The sequence below is a fragment of the Panthera tigris genome, chromosome E1 (assembly GCF_018350195.1).
Source record: "Panthera tigris isolate Pti1 chromosome E1, P.tigris_Pti1_mat1.1, whole genome shotgun sequence".
In the NCBI taxonomy this organism is placed as follows: Eukaryota; Metazoa; Chordata; class Mammalia; order Carnivora; family Felidae; genus Panthera; species Panthera tigris.
The window spans coordinates 19,255,645-19,274,227 of record NC_056673.1 but is presented as its reverse complement, the minus strand read 5'-3'; the positions used below and the strand labels follow the sequence as shown (position 1 = coordinate 19,274,227).

At 39.0% G+C, this 18,583-nt stretch overlaps 1 protein-coding gene across 8 annotated transcripts in view; it reads right to left on the bottom strand.

Annotated features, from left to right (window-relative positions):
• Positions 1-18,583, bottom strand: part of NF1 (neurofibromin 1) — a 319,551-nt gene that overhangs the window by 6,513 nt on the left and 294,455 nt on the right. For 7 of the 8 annotated variants that reach the window (XR_006211074.1, XM_042966177.1, XM_042966176.1 and 4 more), the window contains 9 exons: positions 17,572-17,703; positions 16,450-16,585; positions 15,053-15,210; positions 12,452-12,574; positions 11,931-12,061; positions 11,643-11,743; positions 10,433-10,575; positions 10,014-10,060; positions 8,587-8,803 (listed from right to left, as the gene is read on the bottom strand). Coding sequence is in view for 7 of the 8 variants with exons in the window: in XM_042966177.1 (XP_042822111.1) it covers positions 8,587-8,803; positions 10,014-10,060; positions 10,433-10,575; positions 11,643-11,743; positions 11,931-12,061; positions 12,452-12,574; positions 15,053-15,210; positions 16,450-16,585; positions 17,572-17,703 (1,188 nt within the window). In the remaining variant the exon portion in view is untranslated. The remainder of the gene's footprint in view (positions 1-8,586; positions 8,804-10,013; positions 10,061-10,432; positions 10,576-11,642; positions 11,744-11,930; positions 12,062-12,451; positions 12,575-15,052; positions 15,211-16,449; positions 16,586-17,571; positions 17,704-18,583) is intronic. The other variant, XM_042966174.1, reaches the window with a different exon arrangement.

Here is an 18,583-nt window from a genome sequence, read left to right as displayed (position 1 = left end):
GATATTCCCAGAATGAAAATCACAGAAGGTGTAGTCACAGACTAAGTCACTAGGGTGAAGGTTTCTCCAAAGAAATACTAAGGATCGTCTATTTTCTGTCAAGCAAGTAACTTTCAGACCTCTAAATAAAAATTTAAAAGCCTTATTTATTTCCTGTTAAATGTTAAGGATAGAAAGCAAGCTATAAAGTTTTAGACCTTGACTATGTAAAGAAACGGGAAGGAGATGTATCAAAATGTTAAACATTTATAAAATGTATAAAACATAGTAAAATGTTAGAGTAGTGGGATTAAGGGTGATTTTTTTCTTCTATTTTTCTGAATTTCCTCATTTTTTCCCCCCGAATGAGCACCTGTTCCTTTTGGTTAAAAATGTTAAAGTATCACTGACTTTGTCCCATCACCCACAGCCAAAAGCCTCCAGGCTATGTTAGAGGTTGATGTCCTACTTCTGCCCTCATATTAATTTTCATCTCAATTCTTGTTATTGTATGTGTGTTTTCTTCCTACTCGGTGACCCGACTCTACAAGCCACACACAGGTAAATGTGGCATAACTGTTTCCTAACTCCACAGCAAAACTGTTTTACTTTAAAGGAGAGGCTTATACAAACATCTTGGAGGGTCATATGTAAGAAAAAAAAATCAATTAAAAATGCATTACATTTATACCAGGGTGCAGCATCTTGGAGAAGCCAAGTTAGAACGAAACAGAGCGATCGTGGTGCCCAGTTCTGGCATTTTGGTTTCTGATTTGCACATTTGAGAATTTTGGCAGCATTCTTTCTTTTTGCTCTCTACAATGACATCTAGAAACCTCTCTAGACACTGGTGAGGGATCTGGGCTTGGCATCCCAGAGGAAGAACTCTCAGATGGCCAGCCAGACTGCTCAAATGGAGACAGGATCTACCCTGGACCAGTACAGGCGATGCTTTAAATTAGGAAGCAGACCCTGGTGTTGCCCCTCTGAGGCTTTGCAGTCTGGTTTCTTCTTAGGCCCCTAAGCAACAGCTTACGCTTCTGACTCTCAGTGGGCACAAGAGCAAAAAGCTGCCTGAGGTGATAGAAACCCAGAGGCCACCACGTGAATGAAACAAAGGTAAAAACTTGCGTGGTCCTGATTTCCTAGTTTCAGTCCCACCCCCCCCCCCCCGCACCCCCATATGGGCTGTGGTCAAACACACAGCCAGTTACAAACATGCAGGACAGAAGAAGCTGGAAATTCTCTAGAGCAGTGTATTAATAAGCACTATGCTTCAATGAACTGTGGTGGTTCCAGATAAAGATGAAATCCTAAACAAAAGGTGTTATTGGCCAGACTTTAGGAAATCAAGAAGGAAAAATGATTACATGACATAATAGTTATTGAAGTTATAAATCTATCTCCTCTGCTCGAACATGAGTTCCTTGAAGGCAGGTATCATGGTTTATATATTTTGACAGCTAGGGATAGGTCTAACCTAACATATAATAAAACACTCCATTTTTAAAATTCACCTATTTTTTTTTTTTTTTAAAGACCAAAATGTTTTCCCCAAACTGGAACCTATACTTTCATGAAATAACAAAAGGACTGAATCCCTTTTAGTTCTTGAGAAGCCAAAGAAAAATGGGTTAATTTGTGAGAGGTCACACAACAAAAAGACAAGTCTCACACCAGCTGCACAGGAGCTCTGGTAGGTTACCTGACCCGCGTTGCTTAGTTGATTACATACGTAATACGGCAAACCTGTCAGAAAAGTCTTAAGACATATATGAGAAGGCAAACACATCAGAGGGCTCATTTATTACAGACAAGGAAGCAAACATGTCAGAAGACCCAGGTTTGAGTCTTGGTTGGATCAGAACCTAACTTTAGGTTTTAGTTCTTAATCTGTCAATTAAGGGTAAGAGTAGAATTGCCTATTTCCAAGGGCTGTTAGAAGAATCAGACAAGATAATCCGTGTGAAGACTTCTTGCACACAGATACGATAACCACTACAGAAATCAAGACGCTCTTGACGCCTGAAATAAAAAAGACCACGTGACGTACTGAAAGGAGTATTAGAACAAATGCATAGGACTTGAATTTTACACTAGAATGTGCATACTAGGATGTGTACTTAGGACAATGGGATTAAGCACAAAACACAAACTTTAGAAGAAGAGGTAACAATAGCTTGTTCTTACGGTATAGTAAATACTTTCGTGGAGACATGTTAAGTCCGTGTTTGGAAATATTTGTACTTTAAGCTAGATATACAAACTTGTAACTCTAAGAATTAACAAAAATTTTTATGGACTTTTCCTCAACTGCCATTACTTCTTTTTGTATTAGGTCCAACCTTTTTGTGTAATAGTTATAGGAGAGTAAAGGAAGAGGAGACAGCTTTTATAAATTAAACGTAAGTGCATCACATTTTTTTCTTCTTAGCCCTTAGAACTAAGTACAGGCCGCATTCCTTTTTCTAAATATGGGGCTAGAGTACACGGGCAGCTTTAATTTGTAAGGAAATATTGGGATTGGATTTATATTGGTATTGGGGGAAAACAAGTACTTCTAAGCTAGAAACTCTTCCTCAAACGACTTACCCTGCTCTTCCTATTAACTGTCCCTGGGGTGACCCTGCCTGCATCGGCCCAGGGCTGGGACCGCATGTTCAGTGCTGGGGGCGGCGGAGGGGAGGGTAGGTATAAGCAGCTCCTCACGGAGACAGACTGCATGGCCCCGCAGGCCCAATAAGCACCAGACCTTACAGCGGTGGTGTTACAAGTGCCTGAGGTGCTAAGCCAAACTGTGCTTACAGGGATCGGTGAGTGAAGTCTCATGCCACGTGCCCAGGACGAGCGCGGGGTAAGCGGTATTTCGTGCAAAGCTGACGGAAGGATAGAGTACCTTGATGAGGAAACAGCTGCATGAAAACTGCCGATTTAGAGCAAGGCAGAGAAGCTTCACAGACACGGAATGGAAGGAAAAACAAAAGTGAGTGATGGCCACAGGATTTTTTAAAAGGGTGAAATACGAGTAGGTATGGGATGATTATTATGTTCCCTGGTTTTCAGAAGAAATCAGTTTTGAATTATTGAACTCTGACCATTAATCGCCTAAATATTACACTCTGTAAACAAATGTTAGAACTTCTAATTTTACAGGTAGACATGTTTTTACCACCTCCGTTAGAATAATAATTTTAGTTTAAATCAAGAATTAAACTAAAAAATTAAATGAAAAATTAGAAATTACAGCAAGCAACTGCTCAGCTTAAATTATTTTTCTCCCTGAAATACAGGATAATAATAACACAGAAAAAGAAGGGAAAAATAATCAAGAGAATGCCAAATAAAGGTCTGGGGATACCACATGCAGTTCCCTAAAACATTAAAATTGTTTCAGAGATTTTAAGTAGTCCCTAGAGAGAGGCCTTTAAGTTTCTTCTAAGAGGGAGACATTTTAAACCTGGTAAACACATCAGGAATGTTGGGCTCAGAGCTAAGTCTAAGTGTAGAGAAATGGTCTTGACACACTGTTACCGTGCATATAACTGTCAGGGCTACTGGCTAAAGAATGCTTGTAATTCCCAGTTGATCCACCCAGAAGGTCTGCATTTCAGAAGGAAAGTGAGTAACTGACAGGCTTGGACACAGTCCCAAAATAAAGTGGAAGGGGTGATTTAAAAACAAAACAAAACAAAACAAAACAAAACAAAACAAAAAACCCACTCAACTGAACAGGTTTTTGTTCTAAAACATTCATGCTCCAATACTAAGAGTAAAATAAGCTAATCAAAGGGGGGGAAAGATCCTTTTTCTAGCAAAAACCATTTAAAATAGATCCCATGCTTGTTTGGGTTAAAAAATCAATTAACACCTCACATTTTCTGAGGTCACAAATACGTTATAAAAGTTTTGTCACGACCGTTCCGTGATTCTTCCAAACAGATGTCCCTTTGATCCATCAGAAAACAGTATAAAGTACAACATGGCAAGTCCCACAAAAGAGGTCAAATCAAAATAGTTATCTGTGTGCACTTTACCCCTCTTATTCTGAAATCCATTTGAGGGCAGATATTAAGTCCCACTAGCTTCCCCGCTTCCTTAGGTCTAAAAGAGTTCCTTGCATGGATCTCTGTAGGACAAGTATCTGGAGTTTTGGTTATTTTCCACAGAACACTGTAGTATTAATTTTGCACTTAAAAGCAAAGAACCTGTGTACATGTAGAATTTGTTAGAAGGAAGTAAAAAATTTAGCTCAAAATCCAATACTGAGTGAGATCCACAGGCAAAAACCGTGATGTCGCTGGTGACCAGGGTCTCTCTCATCTTTACGTGTCCCAGAGTGCCTTAGGGTACACCTCCAAAACGGATGTTCAAATGTTTACTGAATTAAATTACAGTGTGAAAAATACTAGGAGACCTTGGCAGAGTATCAATTAAATTTTAATACACTGGAAGTGGATCTGCTTAATTTCTTTTTAATGAGTACTAATTCCATCTGGATTTTATTTCTGATATACTTGCTCTTTAACGTGCAGAGAAGATGCCAGGAGACTGCACTTGAAATGGTTATAAAGCATTCAGAACTATGGCTTTAAAAAGGCTTCTTTGCTCAGCATCTACAGGAGCCACTCATGGCTTGGCCTTAAGCAAGACAGAGGGTACTCCTCCCTCCCACCCCCCGCCCCGCCCCCTGCCTGCCCCAACATTTCTAAGTGGATAGACCTGATTTTCTAGCTCTAATCCTGGTTCTTCCATTCAAGTCCAACTCTACCACCCTGGACCTAATAGTGGATTAAAAAATCAATTTGGAATATTCTTATATATGAGAGAGTAAATTCCATGGATTCTCTTCAGGGTTCTCTTAGTGGCATTTGGGAAAATCTGAAGAGGCAAAGTTTTATGCCCATTTGGCTAAAAGGTCCACAGTTAATACAATTTTACATGCACTGAACTCCACCGATGGCTCCACCGATGCCAAATTCAATTTCAACTAGGGAGGGAGTCAGAAAACAGCCATTTACACATTTTAAAATATAGATTTATCAAATAATCCTCCTTGTGCTAAGGGGATAGACAAGTGAGCTAATGATAATTTGTCAAGAAGAATGCATTTTCAGAGGCAATTGCTTTGTGTAAGTAAATGACCACCCCTTCCTCAAAAGCTGGTGGTTGATGAATTACCACTGAAAGTTTTTTTTATTTAAGTGAGGTTTAATGTTTCGGAGTGGGAGGGAGTTTACAAATCTCTTACCTAGCTGCTTTGACAGCAGAGAAGGCTGGTTGGTGACCAAAAAGAAAATACAGCCGAGTGGCTGACCCTGCTAAGGAACAAAGATGTAGACAGCAGTGCCTTGATCGACAAGGAAAGTTTGCAGTGAAGAGCTGGGCTGTATGCAGATCAGCAACCGTGGCTTTTTGACATAGGGCAACAGAGACTTCACCTGCTTACAGCTCAGGAGATTGGGCGCAGATTAATGTTGGGTAATTTGATGGCAAGGCACATTTGTGCTCCATTTCTGGGGGTGACATCGAGTTTCTTTAAATACTTACGCTTGGGACTTGGCTAATGGGAGTGGAGCTAGGGAAATATTTTGCTTTTTATACAGCCAAACAGCAAAGTAGAAATGCTAGGCTGAGTTAGGAATCTGGGTAAGATTCACCACCTCTTTCAGCCCTTTGATATCAGCAAATTCTACTCCATAAAGAACAGAGGGGACAGGAATCTAAGATTACATGTAGCTAGAGATACAAAGCAGTATACCTAATTACAAATGAAGCATTAACTCTTACAGAGGTAATTCCATAAGAGCAAAAGACAAAAGTGCAGCGATTGTATACATAGATAAACCAGGATCCCTTCATAGAGATGAGCCCACAATTTAAAGATAAAAATGGTTTGTTTCATTGGAGAGTGACATCACTACTGAAAGGATAACCACCTTCTCCAAAAACATGCGGTTAATTAATCTGGTAAACCAAGGACACACAATTTGCAATTGAGAGCTAGGAATTGCTGAACACCATGATTTTAATTAATTCTATTGCTTTTAAAGCTTCAGTTTCCTTTGAGAATAGTGGCAGGTTTCCAGAGTGTGGCAGTCTATTCAAGCAGCCGTCTAAAGAACCACTGGAAGTGACACTGGACACTGGAAGTGACCAATTTTTAACCAAAAAATTGCTTCTCAGCCTTTTGGCTAAGAGTAAGTATAAAACCGTAACAAAAACCATACATACTACTTTCTGATTTTTATAAACAGTTCTAAATAAGAGGTTGCAGGGTAGGGCTATTTTTTTTTTTTTTTTTAAACCAATACAGGATATAAACAATGAATCAACTAGCGGGGGAACCTGTACTGTTACCTTTATTCTCAAATCTGATTACTTTACTGTCTCCATTAGTGGGCAAAGATGGGCAGAAATCTCCCTAACAATTAGTCCGGGTGTAAAAATCAAAAAAGAGTTGATATAAAAACAAATAATCATTTTGACAGGTTTAACACCACTTTAGTAGCCCAAGAGGCAAAAGTTTGATGGAAATAGACCAAACTTTAAAAAAACAAGAGGACAGTATAGACAGAGTCTACACATTTCTGATTGTCATTAACCTTACAAACAACAAGGAACCCAGAAAACAGCCCTACAGAAGAAAAGAAGTGTTGGACTTAGGGTGAGGCAGGTGGAAGTAATGAGACAGCAATAAATAGACAAATAAATGAAAGAAAAAGGGAGATGAAGGGAAGGAAGAAAGGTGATGGATACATCACAGATACGGAAGACAATGTATGCGGTAGAGCACTAGCCTTGGTTCTGGAGAAGAACTGCGTGATAAAGCAATTACCTTCACTCTTCTAAACCTTAATTACCCCATCACCCTCAACCCTGGCGGGCCTAGAACTAAATTATCTCTGTAGTTCTCCTTAGCTCCAAAATGCTAAGATTTGGAGGGGATGGTGATGGTGAGGGAAAGAATTCAGTGGCTGGAATATCTAGAAGAAAGTGTATTTTAAGTTTTTCCCTGGCTTTAATGGTTGGGACACTGATAAAGGGTCAAGATCACAGGCATACCCTAGGGCAGTGCCTTTCACACTCCAGTGTATGTAAGAATCACCCAGGGTGTTTATTAAAGCAGACTGCTGGTGGGGCCCCACTCTTGGACTTTCTTACGCAGGAGGTCTGCAGTGGGACTGTAGCACCTGCATTCTAGCGAGCTCCCAAATGACGCTGATGCTGGTCTAGGAATCACACTTGGAGAAACACTGTCCTCTGGAATAAGGGACAGAGGGCAAAGGAGCATGGTTATATGCGGAAGGGAAGTTGGCCAGATTTCTTTTATTTCTTGGAGGAAAAAAGAAATGCAGTAAGGTGACTGATAAATAAATGCTGGACCAAATGGTTTGTTTCCTCTGCTAACCAAAGCTTTGTTGTTGAGCAGAGCGTAATAGATGGATACAGGTTATTTAATGAGACGGTTTATCATGCAAATTGGCTATTATACTTGCCGAGTTCTTCAGGCCTTCGAAATTATGCATGTTTAAATATTCAGGCAAAACTAGGATTATAAACTTGGGGGTTCTACTTATGTGTCTTGAACATCACAAAATAGGAGTGATACATTACTTGGCTTTTAAAAAGAAAATCCATGCTAACACCTAAAAAAGAACAGTGTATAGTACCTTTTCCTTATAGAATGAGCTGCTTCATAAGTAGAATTTTCAGATAATGGAACTTTAAACGCAAAACCTTTTTAAAAAATTTTTCACCATTTCAGAAGGGTATCATTCTGAATAGCAAACATGACTACACAGAAGCTTTCCCTCACTACCCACTGTCATCATCGTATACAGTGGCATCAGCTCTGCCCTGAGCAGCACCTTTGATGTGGACCAGAGGTGTATGAGAACATTCACTGGGACACTGGATGAGCCCAGGAGTCGGTGAAGTTTGCCATCCCTGCCATCTTGTGTCCCTCAGCCCTGCTCAAGCTATTAGCTGTTCTTTCCCAGTGTACCCACTTCTTGGCTGCGTGTTTGCATTGGCATATTTTTCCCATGTGCACCTAAGAGTGACTCCATGGTAAAGGAACACACTTATGAGCTTGAAGATGTTATTTTCTTGAGATGGCTTTTTTCTGGCTGTTAATTTATAGATTTTCAGGTTGGTCTCTGGATGGTTGAGTTGTTGCTGGCAACGGGGAGAGGGGGTACTACCGTACTTTGTGTATTTTTTGGATATGGTACGCTGTACCAGAGACATAGAAGCCCTTAGGGCAAGGCTAATATATCTAGGAAGGGAATTCTAATTCTCTTCACTTACAGGGTAAGGTAACAGAGGTTGCTCTTCCTGGCCAAATTCTAAAAAATTATCAACCTTAGAACACTGTGTGAACACTAAACATTTCACTATCTTATGAATACTGTTTGAAAGTAGAAAGCTTTACAGAATAACAAAATTCAAGTCAACTCTAAGGTAAAGAAGAAATGTAAGATGAACCTCATGATCAAAAGGAGCAAAATGTACTATAAATATACTATAACCTGATAACAAGGGAAGTCCTGATGTTGGTATATTAATAGTATTGCTCAAATTTACATAAAGATTACATTTACTAACCTGGGGAATGCTGGGAAGTTGCGAGTGAGGTCATGGAATTAGAAAGGTTAAGGTTAGCAGTGATACTAAGCTGGCTCTGCACTGCAGGAGGATAAGGAGAAGTGGGTGTCAGGAGGGACTCCTCACTGGTTTCTTCATCAATTCCAGGCAAATACGTGTCAATCAAGGCATCAAGAAACTTAACAATAAGCTCAGCATAGTCTGGGATTTGGGTTTGCTGTAATGGAAAATATAGGAAATTATTTTAGCTCCATTCTTTTTTTCTGTAAATCCCCTCTGAAGCCACAAAAGATTAACTCAATTTTTGTCTTGGGCTTAATGTACTGTTTTTCTTCTTTTGTATTCTGCGGTGCTAAAAGGGGGCGGGGAGAGGTTGGTGCAGTATTTCTAGACTACCATGGGACTTAATGTGGGGAATTTTATTCGGCTTACACCTAGAGCTTCCGAATGAACCTGTAATTACTGAAAGCCATGCAGAAGCAAAGACGGCATTGATCCTGAGACAATAAAACCATCAGGAATGATGTCTAGTCAGTTTTCCAAAACAGAGAAAACGAACGGAGTATCATCATTCCAGCTGCCATTTACATATTCGACTAACTGAACACTGGGAAGGGCAGAGAATCGCGTGCAACTACACACATTCCTGCACGATATACTTACTTCTAGGAACTCAGACCCATTTTAAAAATCACAACGTTGGCATATCAAAAGATATTCAGTAATAACTGAACAAAATAAAAATGAAATACTGAATTCATAAAACTAGGACACTGCACTAGGAACTGTAGGGGGAAGAAAAAGAAGTCCTGCCTTCAAGGAATCTCAATCTAGAGGAACCAGTAATAGAATCATCAAAAACACATTCATGTAGCACTATATCAACTAACGCCAATCAAAGAAAAAAATGAGTAGAAACAAATAAGGATATATTCAGGGAAGAATGAATCTAATCCAACAGGTTGGAAGGAAAAATGTTTTCAGGAGGTAATTTTTTTTTTTCATTATGTAATCTTTTTAAGAACGGAGATTGGGTTGAAATATAACATTATATTACTTTTGGGTCACGAGGTAGATTTTAGCCACAGGTAATGCTCCTTTCTGATTACAAGATACTTAAGTGTATGCATTACGATCATCAAACACATGAGTGACCGAGAGCAGAAAACTTTGCAGAAGTTCATCACACCCTTCTGAAAAGTCAAGCCTAAGTGGAACTGAGTTGTTTTTTGGTAAAAACTAATATATAAACCTATTAAAGGTGCTGCCTCTTGGAAAGAGTCTATGCTGGAAAACATTTTAGAAAAATATTGTGTTTATTGTGAATCATCATTCTGGTTTTCAGAGTATTGTATGTTCTCAGAGCAGGTACACTAATATGAATAAAAACTTTCATTTTGTCAGTAGAGAAAAAAATATTTTCTTACCTTTGAAAAGGGTCCTGCAAACCGCCACAAGCCATTAAAACCAAAACCTGCAACAAATCAAATGTTACTCTTACAACAAGCATGATACTCTCTTAATCTTAACAGAAATTAAATAAGTTGTATAGCTGATGACATTTAAAACCTACACACATTTGAAACCTTTTTTTTTTTTTTTACAATGAATGTCAGGGTAGATTAAAACTCACTTAAACTCAGTATAAAACCATATTGCAATTTTAAAAAGTTGTAAACCACAACTTTGTATTGTATTGAACAACATGCAATGAAAAGAGTCAGAAAACGGCATATGGAGAGAGAAGTATGAACAAGCCGATCCCTTATAAAGAATTCTTTAGTCATGCACTCTGTAACAGCGCTCATTTTAGCAAGTTCATCAACCATCCTCCTGAGACATTTACTTTGCAGGTATGATGTCTGGTACTGTGGTGGAGATTCCTCATGGTACACCACACTCTGCACAATTCCATGAATTGGATTTAACAAATTTGGATCTTGGCACAATGACAATAGGGTGTTGATCTTAGAGTCCAACAAATTGTGTCTAAAAAAAAAAAACAAGAACAAAACACAGGAACATTTTAAAGGAAACCTACATGGTAATATACACTGGAAAAGATCATATATTCCCCAGAACAACGTGATAAAGATGAAGGGAGAGGGGTGTTTTTTTTTTACTTTCTGGTGCTTTTCCAATTTTCTACAATAAACGTATGAATTTATTTTCGTGGTTTGTCCTTTTTAGTCGTCAAGAAAAATATGGTAAAAACAACCAAACAGTACTGTCATGCAACCGTGTTTAATTATATATGGTGACTGTTTGCTCAAGACAAGGTTGGCTTCTGTCATTTGACATGTTTTAGGACCATTTCTTTCTGCTGACTGTTGATATGTACCCAGGGAGTTAAAACTAAATTTAATATCAGTCACTTTAGGAAAGCAAAATTAATTTGGAGGGGTGGAACATATGATCTACTCAAAATTAAGAGGAAATTAACTACGTCTAACCCGGCCACACTCCATTAATAGAAATAACCAAGAGCCAACTATATAAAATTCTGACATTTTAAAATGAGATTAAACAAAAGTAAGGATACAATGATACTACATAGAAGGTCTAGATCAGGAATAGAATATCCCATGTTTCATTCCCATGGGATAACATAATATCCCATGTTATTTAGATTTGAATACTTTGAGGCTAATATGATCTTTGCTCTTCAGAGAGAATAAAAGTCATCTCCTATATAGAAGGTTAATTTTGTTTTCACTCAGCTGTGGATAAACACACAAGCTCTACCAAAAAAGAAACCAAAACAGGTACATACAGCATCTAACAGTTTGCTGCTAAGTGAGGGAATGAACAATGCTCATCAAGATGAAGCCTTCAGAAAATCAACAAGATTAAAAAAAAATGTTTTCCCTAATAGGCCAAAACTAGTCTTGGCCCCCACTAAACCACTGTCTCTAAGCTGAAATCTCTATCACACTGTCTCGTATCCCCCCCACTCCACAACCGGTGAACATTATTGGATGATACTTTGCCTGAGCTTTTATAAAACACATGACTTCAAGATAGATACAAAAGTCAAACACAAACAAGATACTTACACGACTGGAAAAACCTTGGGGAAAACAACACTGGCTTCCGCTAAGTATTCATAAAGGATTCGCTGATCAAACTCATCCGTGGTATATTTTACCAGCGTAGCCTGCCAAAGTGCAAAAAAGTCAACAAAACACATTTTATTCTGTGGCTGAACTGTTATGTGTTCTGGTGAGAGGCAGAAGACCGTCTTCCTTTTCATGTTTTTAATATTTAAGGGCCTCCCAAGAATAGACTGCAATAAAAACTTGAGGGCAAAAAACCCACCCCCCACAAAAGGTCAAAAATTTTACCAGAACGGTAAGAAGAAGTGCTTGGATCTTTGGATCAGTAAGTACTTCTTCATCCAAGAGAACATTTGATTCAGACACCGAAACTTTACGCAAATGCGGGTGTTGTTGTGATGAGGAAATCCTCTGAGTTTCTGCAGTGAGATACGGATTAACACAATCAGCTGTATTAACCGAACATTCACACCACATAGCACTTCACCTAACATTTTACTGTTACTTCTATAATTCAATAGCTTTTTAGCAGGTACTTAAAACAGCAACGTCAATATCTTACAGAATTAATATTCACCTACACAGACGTTCTGGCCAGCTGTTTACAGTGCTGTATATCATATATATGATTACTTTTTATACAGGTTTCAGGAATACTTTCATTTTAAGGACTGTATAGCTTATCTTCTGAACAAGAGCAAACGCGTCTATATTTCATCCTAAAGATTCTAAGAAATGGCTGGAAAGCAAATACGGCTCTCCCATCTTATTTTCAATGATCTAGATCAATTATTAACTCTGTTTCTCACCCATTTCATAATCAGTTTCTGCTACTCTCCTCATTTTGGGGGGTGTTGTGATCCCTGATTCCATTTCTTGCCTTTTAGGAGCCTTTGTGTCTGATATCAAGTGATCAAAACTTTTCCTTGTTCCTATAAACAAAAGTTACAGAATATGGCAGTTCATTAACCACAGTGTCTGTGAATAGGATTTATACTAAAAAGAAAATGTTTGGACATCAAGTGTTTAAGTTTTCATTTAAGGACCCAAAGAAAGCTCAAACACATCCCTGGGGGCAGAGTCTCGCTCCTTTAGTTTCCATCTTGTCAAGGAATTTTGGCCCCACGGCTTTCCATCTCAGGACCGGATGTACCTCATTGGTCCAAATTAAACTGAGATTACATTCACCACACTGGAGGTAACCAACTCTGCCAACAAGTACAATGTTTGGTGATGAGTATAGGGGTATGCACTGTTCAGCTGCAAAGATCAACTATGTCTGAACAGCCTCTTCTCAATTTAAGAAATTCTGCTCGTGGCAAGAATTAGTCATTAGCATGAAAATTTTCCACATGTGGGCAAGATCAAAGTTTGATTTTAACGCTTCAGTTTTGAAAACAACATTTGCATGCCTGAAAGTACTAAATAAATAGATATACTGGGACATGCTTCAAAAATGGCAAGTAGCACCGTCTCCACTTGGCTTTGAGTCTAAGTCACGTATTGCACTACATGAAATACCTTTCTCTTATTTCAAGTAATGAAGGTGAGGGGCGCCTGGGTGGCTCAGTCGGTTAAGTGCCCGACTTTGGCTCAGGTCACGATCTCGTGGTCTGTGGGTTCGAGCCCCACATCGGGCTCTGTGCCGACAGCTCAGAGCCTGGAGCCTGCTTCGGATTCTGTGTCTCCCTCTCTCTCTACCCCTCCTGCCTGCTCGCACTCTGTCTCTCTCTCTCTCAAAACTAAATAAACATTTAAAAACATTTTTTTTAAGTGGTGACAGTGGACTATTTAGACTTGCACTAAGTCTCGTCCGTTCTACTTCAGACATCACCACACACCTGACCGCTCTTCTCCATTCTCTCATTGCTCCTGCCTTAGTGTAGGTCCACACTGTCTCTTGTTTGGATGCTCTATCAATCCCTTATGTGGTCCCTTTGCCAAACATCTCTGACTATTTGTCCACATCACAGCCAGAAAAACTTGCCTAAAAACAAAATTTGGTAACAACCCTTCCCTGCTTAAAGATCCCTGCTGGGTACACAAGGCTAAATCTCTTAACGCCACATATAAAGTCTCCTGCACGTCACTCCCCTCTCTTGAACACTCGCCTTCCTCACCCTGTATCTGTCAGGCAAGCGCACAGTAAATCTTCAAGACCCAAAAGTTCAAAAAGTTCAAAGTTACTTCCTCTCTGCAGTGTTTCCTAATTTCCCCAGATCCTCAGTTTCCCCTCAGCAAGACATGTTACTTAGCGGCACTTGGGGATGCTTTCGTAATCAGTGGATTATAAGCCTAGCTACCAAGCTATGAGCTCTTCAAGGCAGAGACCATAACTTTTTCATCTAGCACATGGACTAACTGAATTCAATAGTACGTTTTCTCTAAAGTTAGTTTTGCACTTACAACTTCCTTAGCATGAAAATCCAGAATTACAAAACACGAAGTAACTAGGAAACTCCTAGAAGACTCTTTTGTGACAAAGTATAAACAGAAAGAAACTCAAACAAAAGGTAACAACCCTATGTGACTAGTGACAGTGATTAACCTTCACGGTTTCTATTTCTTTCATGGCTCACTAGCAGATTATTTATTTCACACTTCATTGTTTGTTCACTGTTTTCCTTATGAACAGAAACATTTTCCCAATACCCAAAGATATTTAAAAATATGCTTGTATGGATAACTGAGACCCACTGAGCCATTCATGGTCACTGAAATATGGATCCCAAGGTATTCTAGAAACAATTCCAACTTCAGACAAAGTTCCTCTGTGGTGGCATGAGGTCAGTGAGCTCTCTCATTATTTACTTTCAGTTTTTGAAAAGGGAGAGGGTTTCACAGAATTTTAGGTATACCTCTCTCATCGACAAATGCTGATGTAACTGAGCAATCTTCATTTTCAAAAAGAATCATATAGTAATAAAAAATACAGTAATCAAAAAAATCTTACTTTGTTGTCTTTTTAAAGAAAAGGTGGCAAATAGCATTATTACAGCTTCGCAGCATATTGATGTATTCTGCCCTCAGGCGATACTTTTGGGGAAATATATTGTTAAAGGCCCTGCATCTGAGTGCGGCCAGACTCCTCCTTTCTCGGGCTAATGTTTCCCCAACTCCCATTTCCCTGCTGCCCGGCCAAGGCAGAACAAAATGAGGATAAGCACAGTATTTCATCTAGGAATCAGAAAAAACTGGTTCAAGATCCTGTTCTCATTCATCTGTTTAACTGATATGGCTTAACTGACTTATCTATCAAACTCTCTTGTAATTGGCATCAAAAACTTTGCTATATCAAAATGGGAAATTTTGATAATTTTGAACAGCTTTGAATAATCTTCCAAGAGTGAAAGTATCTGGCCGTTAAAAAAAAAAGTTTAACAAACTCTATGTAATTTAGCTAAACTAACCCAGCAACTTCTTCGTGTTGGCCTGAGAAGGCTGCCCCATGTCCAAGCTCATGGACTTCCTGGCCCGGGGACTGGTCTGGCCCACGGCTGGATAGGTGGCTGCAAGGTACCCCTCAGAACCTTTGGGAGATGACCACGGCTGGTTCTCCTTTAGCGTCCTGAGAGATTTAAACAATTGAGAAGAATTAGATAACATGGTGACAAAGACAACCACTGTTTGCCCCTCTCAATTGGCTGTCCTATTTCCCAATGACAGAAATCACTTAATTTTAAAACTGCACTTTAAAAAAGGCTTTAGGGTACAAGCTCTTAGTGTATGTCCAAGAAATATTCTCTTTCTTCCTTTGTTTCTTGAATCTATTTGGGAAATTTTCTTGAAAATCAGCACTTTCCTCCTACTTTCTTGCCACGATGTCTTATACACAGTAGGGACTCACTGATGCTTGGCAGAACTGTACCACGTTGATTTTTTAATCAGGGGAAATCAAGTCTAAACAGGCAATTGTATTCTTGGTTTAAACCAAGAAAAGCAACTATACTTTGACAAAGGAACACAAGCAAACTCATTTCTCCTTTTCAGGACAAAAAGGGCATATGTCAGAGAAATATAATCCGAGAAATAATTGAAGAATAAGACTATCGAAAACCAAGTGTGCTTGGAAAACTTCTGCATACACTGCTAAAATCTCAGTGGGAAACTGTGGAAGACTTTTTAATCGAAAAGTGGGATGGTGATAAATTGAATGATAGAAGCTCTACAGCTACACAATTACGTTCCTATATTCAACGTGGTACCTAAAACTTAAAGATGTCTTTTAATTGAAAATATAGAAAGTCTCCAAAGTTTCATGTAATTTCTCCATGTTATAGTGAAAAATATACTACCCCAAACCACATACAACAGTGGGCATAATGTGATTATTCTACCAACTAAATCCACACCATAGAAAAATTTTAAGTAAGTTTAGCGTGATGGGAATAAACACAACACATGTGGCGGCATGTGTACCTTTGCACAAATCTGTATAGCTTAGTTTTCTATCATTAAGAATGTGATGTTGCTTATATTTCATGTTGGTTTTTTCCTAGGCCCTTTCTGACAACCCGGTAATTTCAAAATCATCTCTTTTCATTACTCAACTGTTTGTGCTTAACAGAGGCAAACTAATGTTAACATGGAGCACAGTTAGATTAGAAGAGGAGAAACTTTCCTACTACTAATCCACATTACACATGGTATGTGTGTAACAGGAGTTTTGATTTATATACTGTTCCTAGATATCTTTAGATTCCCCTATATATTGCCTTCCTGATTATTCTTGCTGCCTGTCTCCACTGGCATGGAAAATTGAAACCTGATTATAATTATGTAATTACGGGAGAAGAAGTCTACTTACCTATAGCTGGGGTCGCCATGATGGATGGGATATGTATCCATAGGAACATTTTCCATTGAAATATCAGTAAGAAGAAGAGACTTTCTATGTTTTAGGCTACAGCGACTTCGAACCTCCTCAGACACTGTGAGTAAGGCTAAAAGGAAAAAAGGAAGATGAGAAAATTTAACAAATTTCAAGTGTGACTAAAAACAGGATACATTTCTTACAACCTCTTAGAGGGTAACAGCTGTCAGACAAGCAGAGAAAGAACCCTAGAGAGTGTGAAGTTTAAGGATATAAACCACTTAGGACAGACTTTCTTACCTTGGAAGTTTATGGTCTGTTTTGAAAGACTACATAAGTATGAAATATACTGAGATTTAATAAGTACCTTATATTTGTCAAGCGCTTTAATGTACTTTTGATCTCAACAAACACAGAAAGTGGGCAGGACAGGTACTATAAGGTCTATTTTTTAGATAAGGAAAAACACTCTGAGATATTAGATGATTTGCCCAAGGTCAAATGATTCCAACAAAAAAGCTGCCACAAACTGCCGTCTCCTAAATTGGGAATCCGCACTTGCCACGTTCCAGAGCTGCATTACACGGGAGTGCTAAGTGTTGCCGAGTGGAGAAAAACACACACCGGGTGAGAACAAGTGGGAAGATTTAATGGGATGGTGGGGATGGGCAGACATTCTGGCTTAAACAAATGGCATTAGGAACGCACTTTTAAGAGGCAGAAAGGCGATTCCAAGGGGGCGGCAAGTAGATGAGCTTAAAATAGCCCATCCATCTGGAGAGGTAATAAAAACTGGGACTTAGGAAATGTAGGGAAAGGCGACAGTCAGGAGAACTGCTGAAGGGCCCAAGGATGCTAGGCTGAGGCCTTCAGATGTTATAGCAGAAAATAGGGAACCATGCGGTGTCTTGAACCAAAGATGACAAAGGGAATGCATTTCAGACTTTAATGCAAGTTCTTTTATAAGGAAAAATGTTTTGGCAAAACTTAAAATTTTAACCACCCCCACAGGACTGGACCCTGAACTCTTTACCCCGCCAAGCAACCAGCTGAAGGACTGACAGATGTTTTTAGATAGATTCGGTAAGATTAATTTTGTCTGTTTCGTGCTTTTACCTGCCAAGTAAGCCACGCTCTGTGTGTTCACCTCAAATTTGTCACAGTTTCTATGTTTGTTGACCAGAGTCAGTAGTGTATGCAGAATTCTGACCGTTCTTGCAACAATGGCAGGTGAAGGATGCCTGTACCCTACAAAAAAGAAAAACGAACAGGAAGTTAGTCCATTCTTTCAACCAGTATTCCTTGAGTTCTTACTCTCTTGACCAGCAACTCTACAGGGAAAGGAAATATAAGGGAAAACTCCTGCCTTCTGAGAACAGCTGTTTGGGAAGATAAACATACAAATGTGAACACTTAATTACAAAAAGATTAAGTACCATATATGTGTAGAAAAGAATACTGATCCCTGGAACTCTAAGGACCTCAGGGAGAGGAAAATTAGGAAAGATGGATGTGGTTTCAGATATTCCATTCCCTAAAGCAGTGCAGGAACTTCCCCCCCCCCCAAAAAAAAAACCACAACAACAACTATGTATTGGGGATCACCTGACGATATCTTTTGAAAATAGGGTTCTATTGCTTAAAATTCTTTTTTTTTTTTTAAAGAAAAAACCCTAATGATGTAGGCTGCATATGCTCTCAGAACCCGAAGAACAGGGTTGATCAGAGAGTTAGCCTGGTCTCTGGACACCTTTTCAACATGAAAGCTACCCCATTTTACAGCAGGGGATGTGGATACTGAAAACACCTGGTATATTTTTAGAAACACAGAACAGGCAAGCACTTTATCAGCCTAGTGCAACCCTTCTTTTGAATTCCTGGAGTCAGTGTAATATCTTTTGAGCAATCCCTATTCACCTTAGTGATTAAAACTATTAATATTTTTGCAGAAATTTCATAAGGTGATGAAATCAAATGTTTACATTCACATTAGTGGGTGTATGTACATATGTCAGGCAAAAACCGGGGGAACCTCCATGATCCCTCCAGCGTAAGAATCATTTAAATTGATACAAAACTCTAATTATGACCAAAGCCAGTGCTGCTTAAGACCATTGGTTCATGCTAG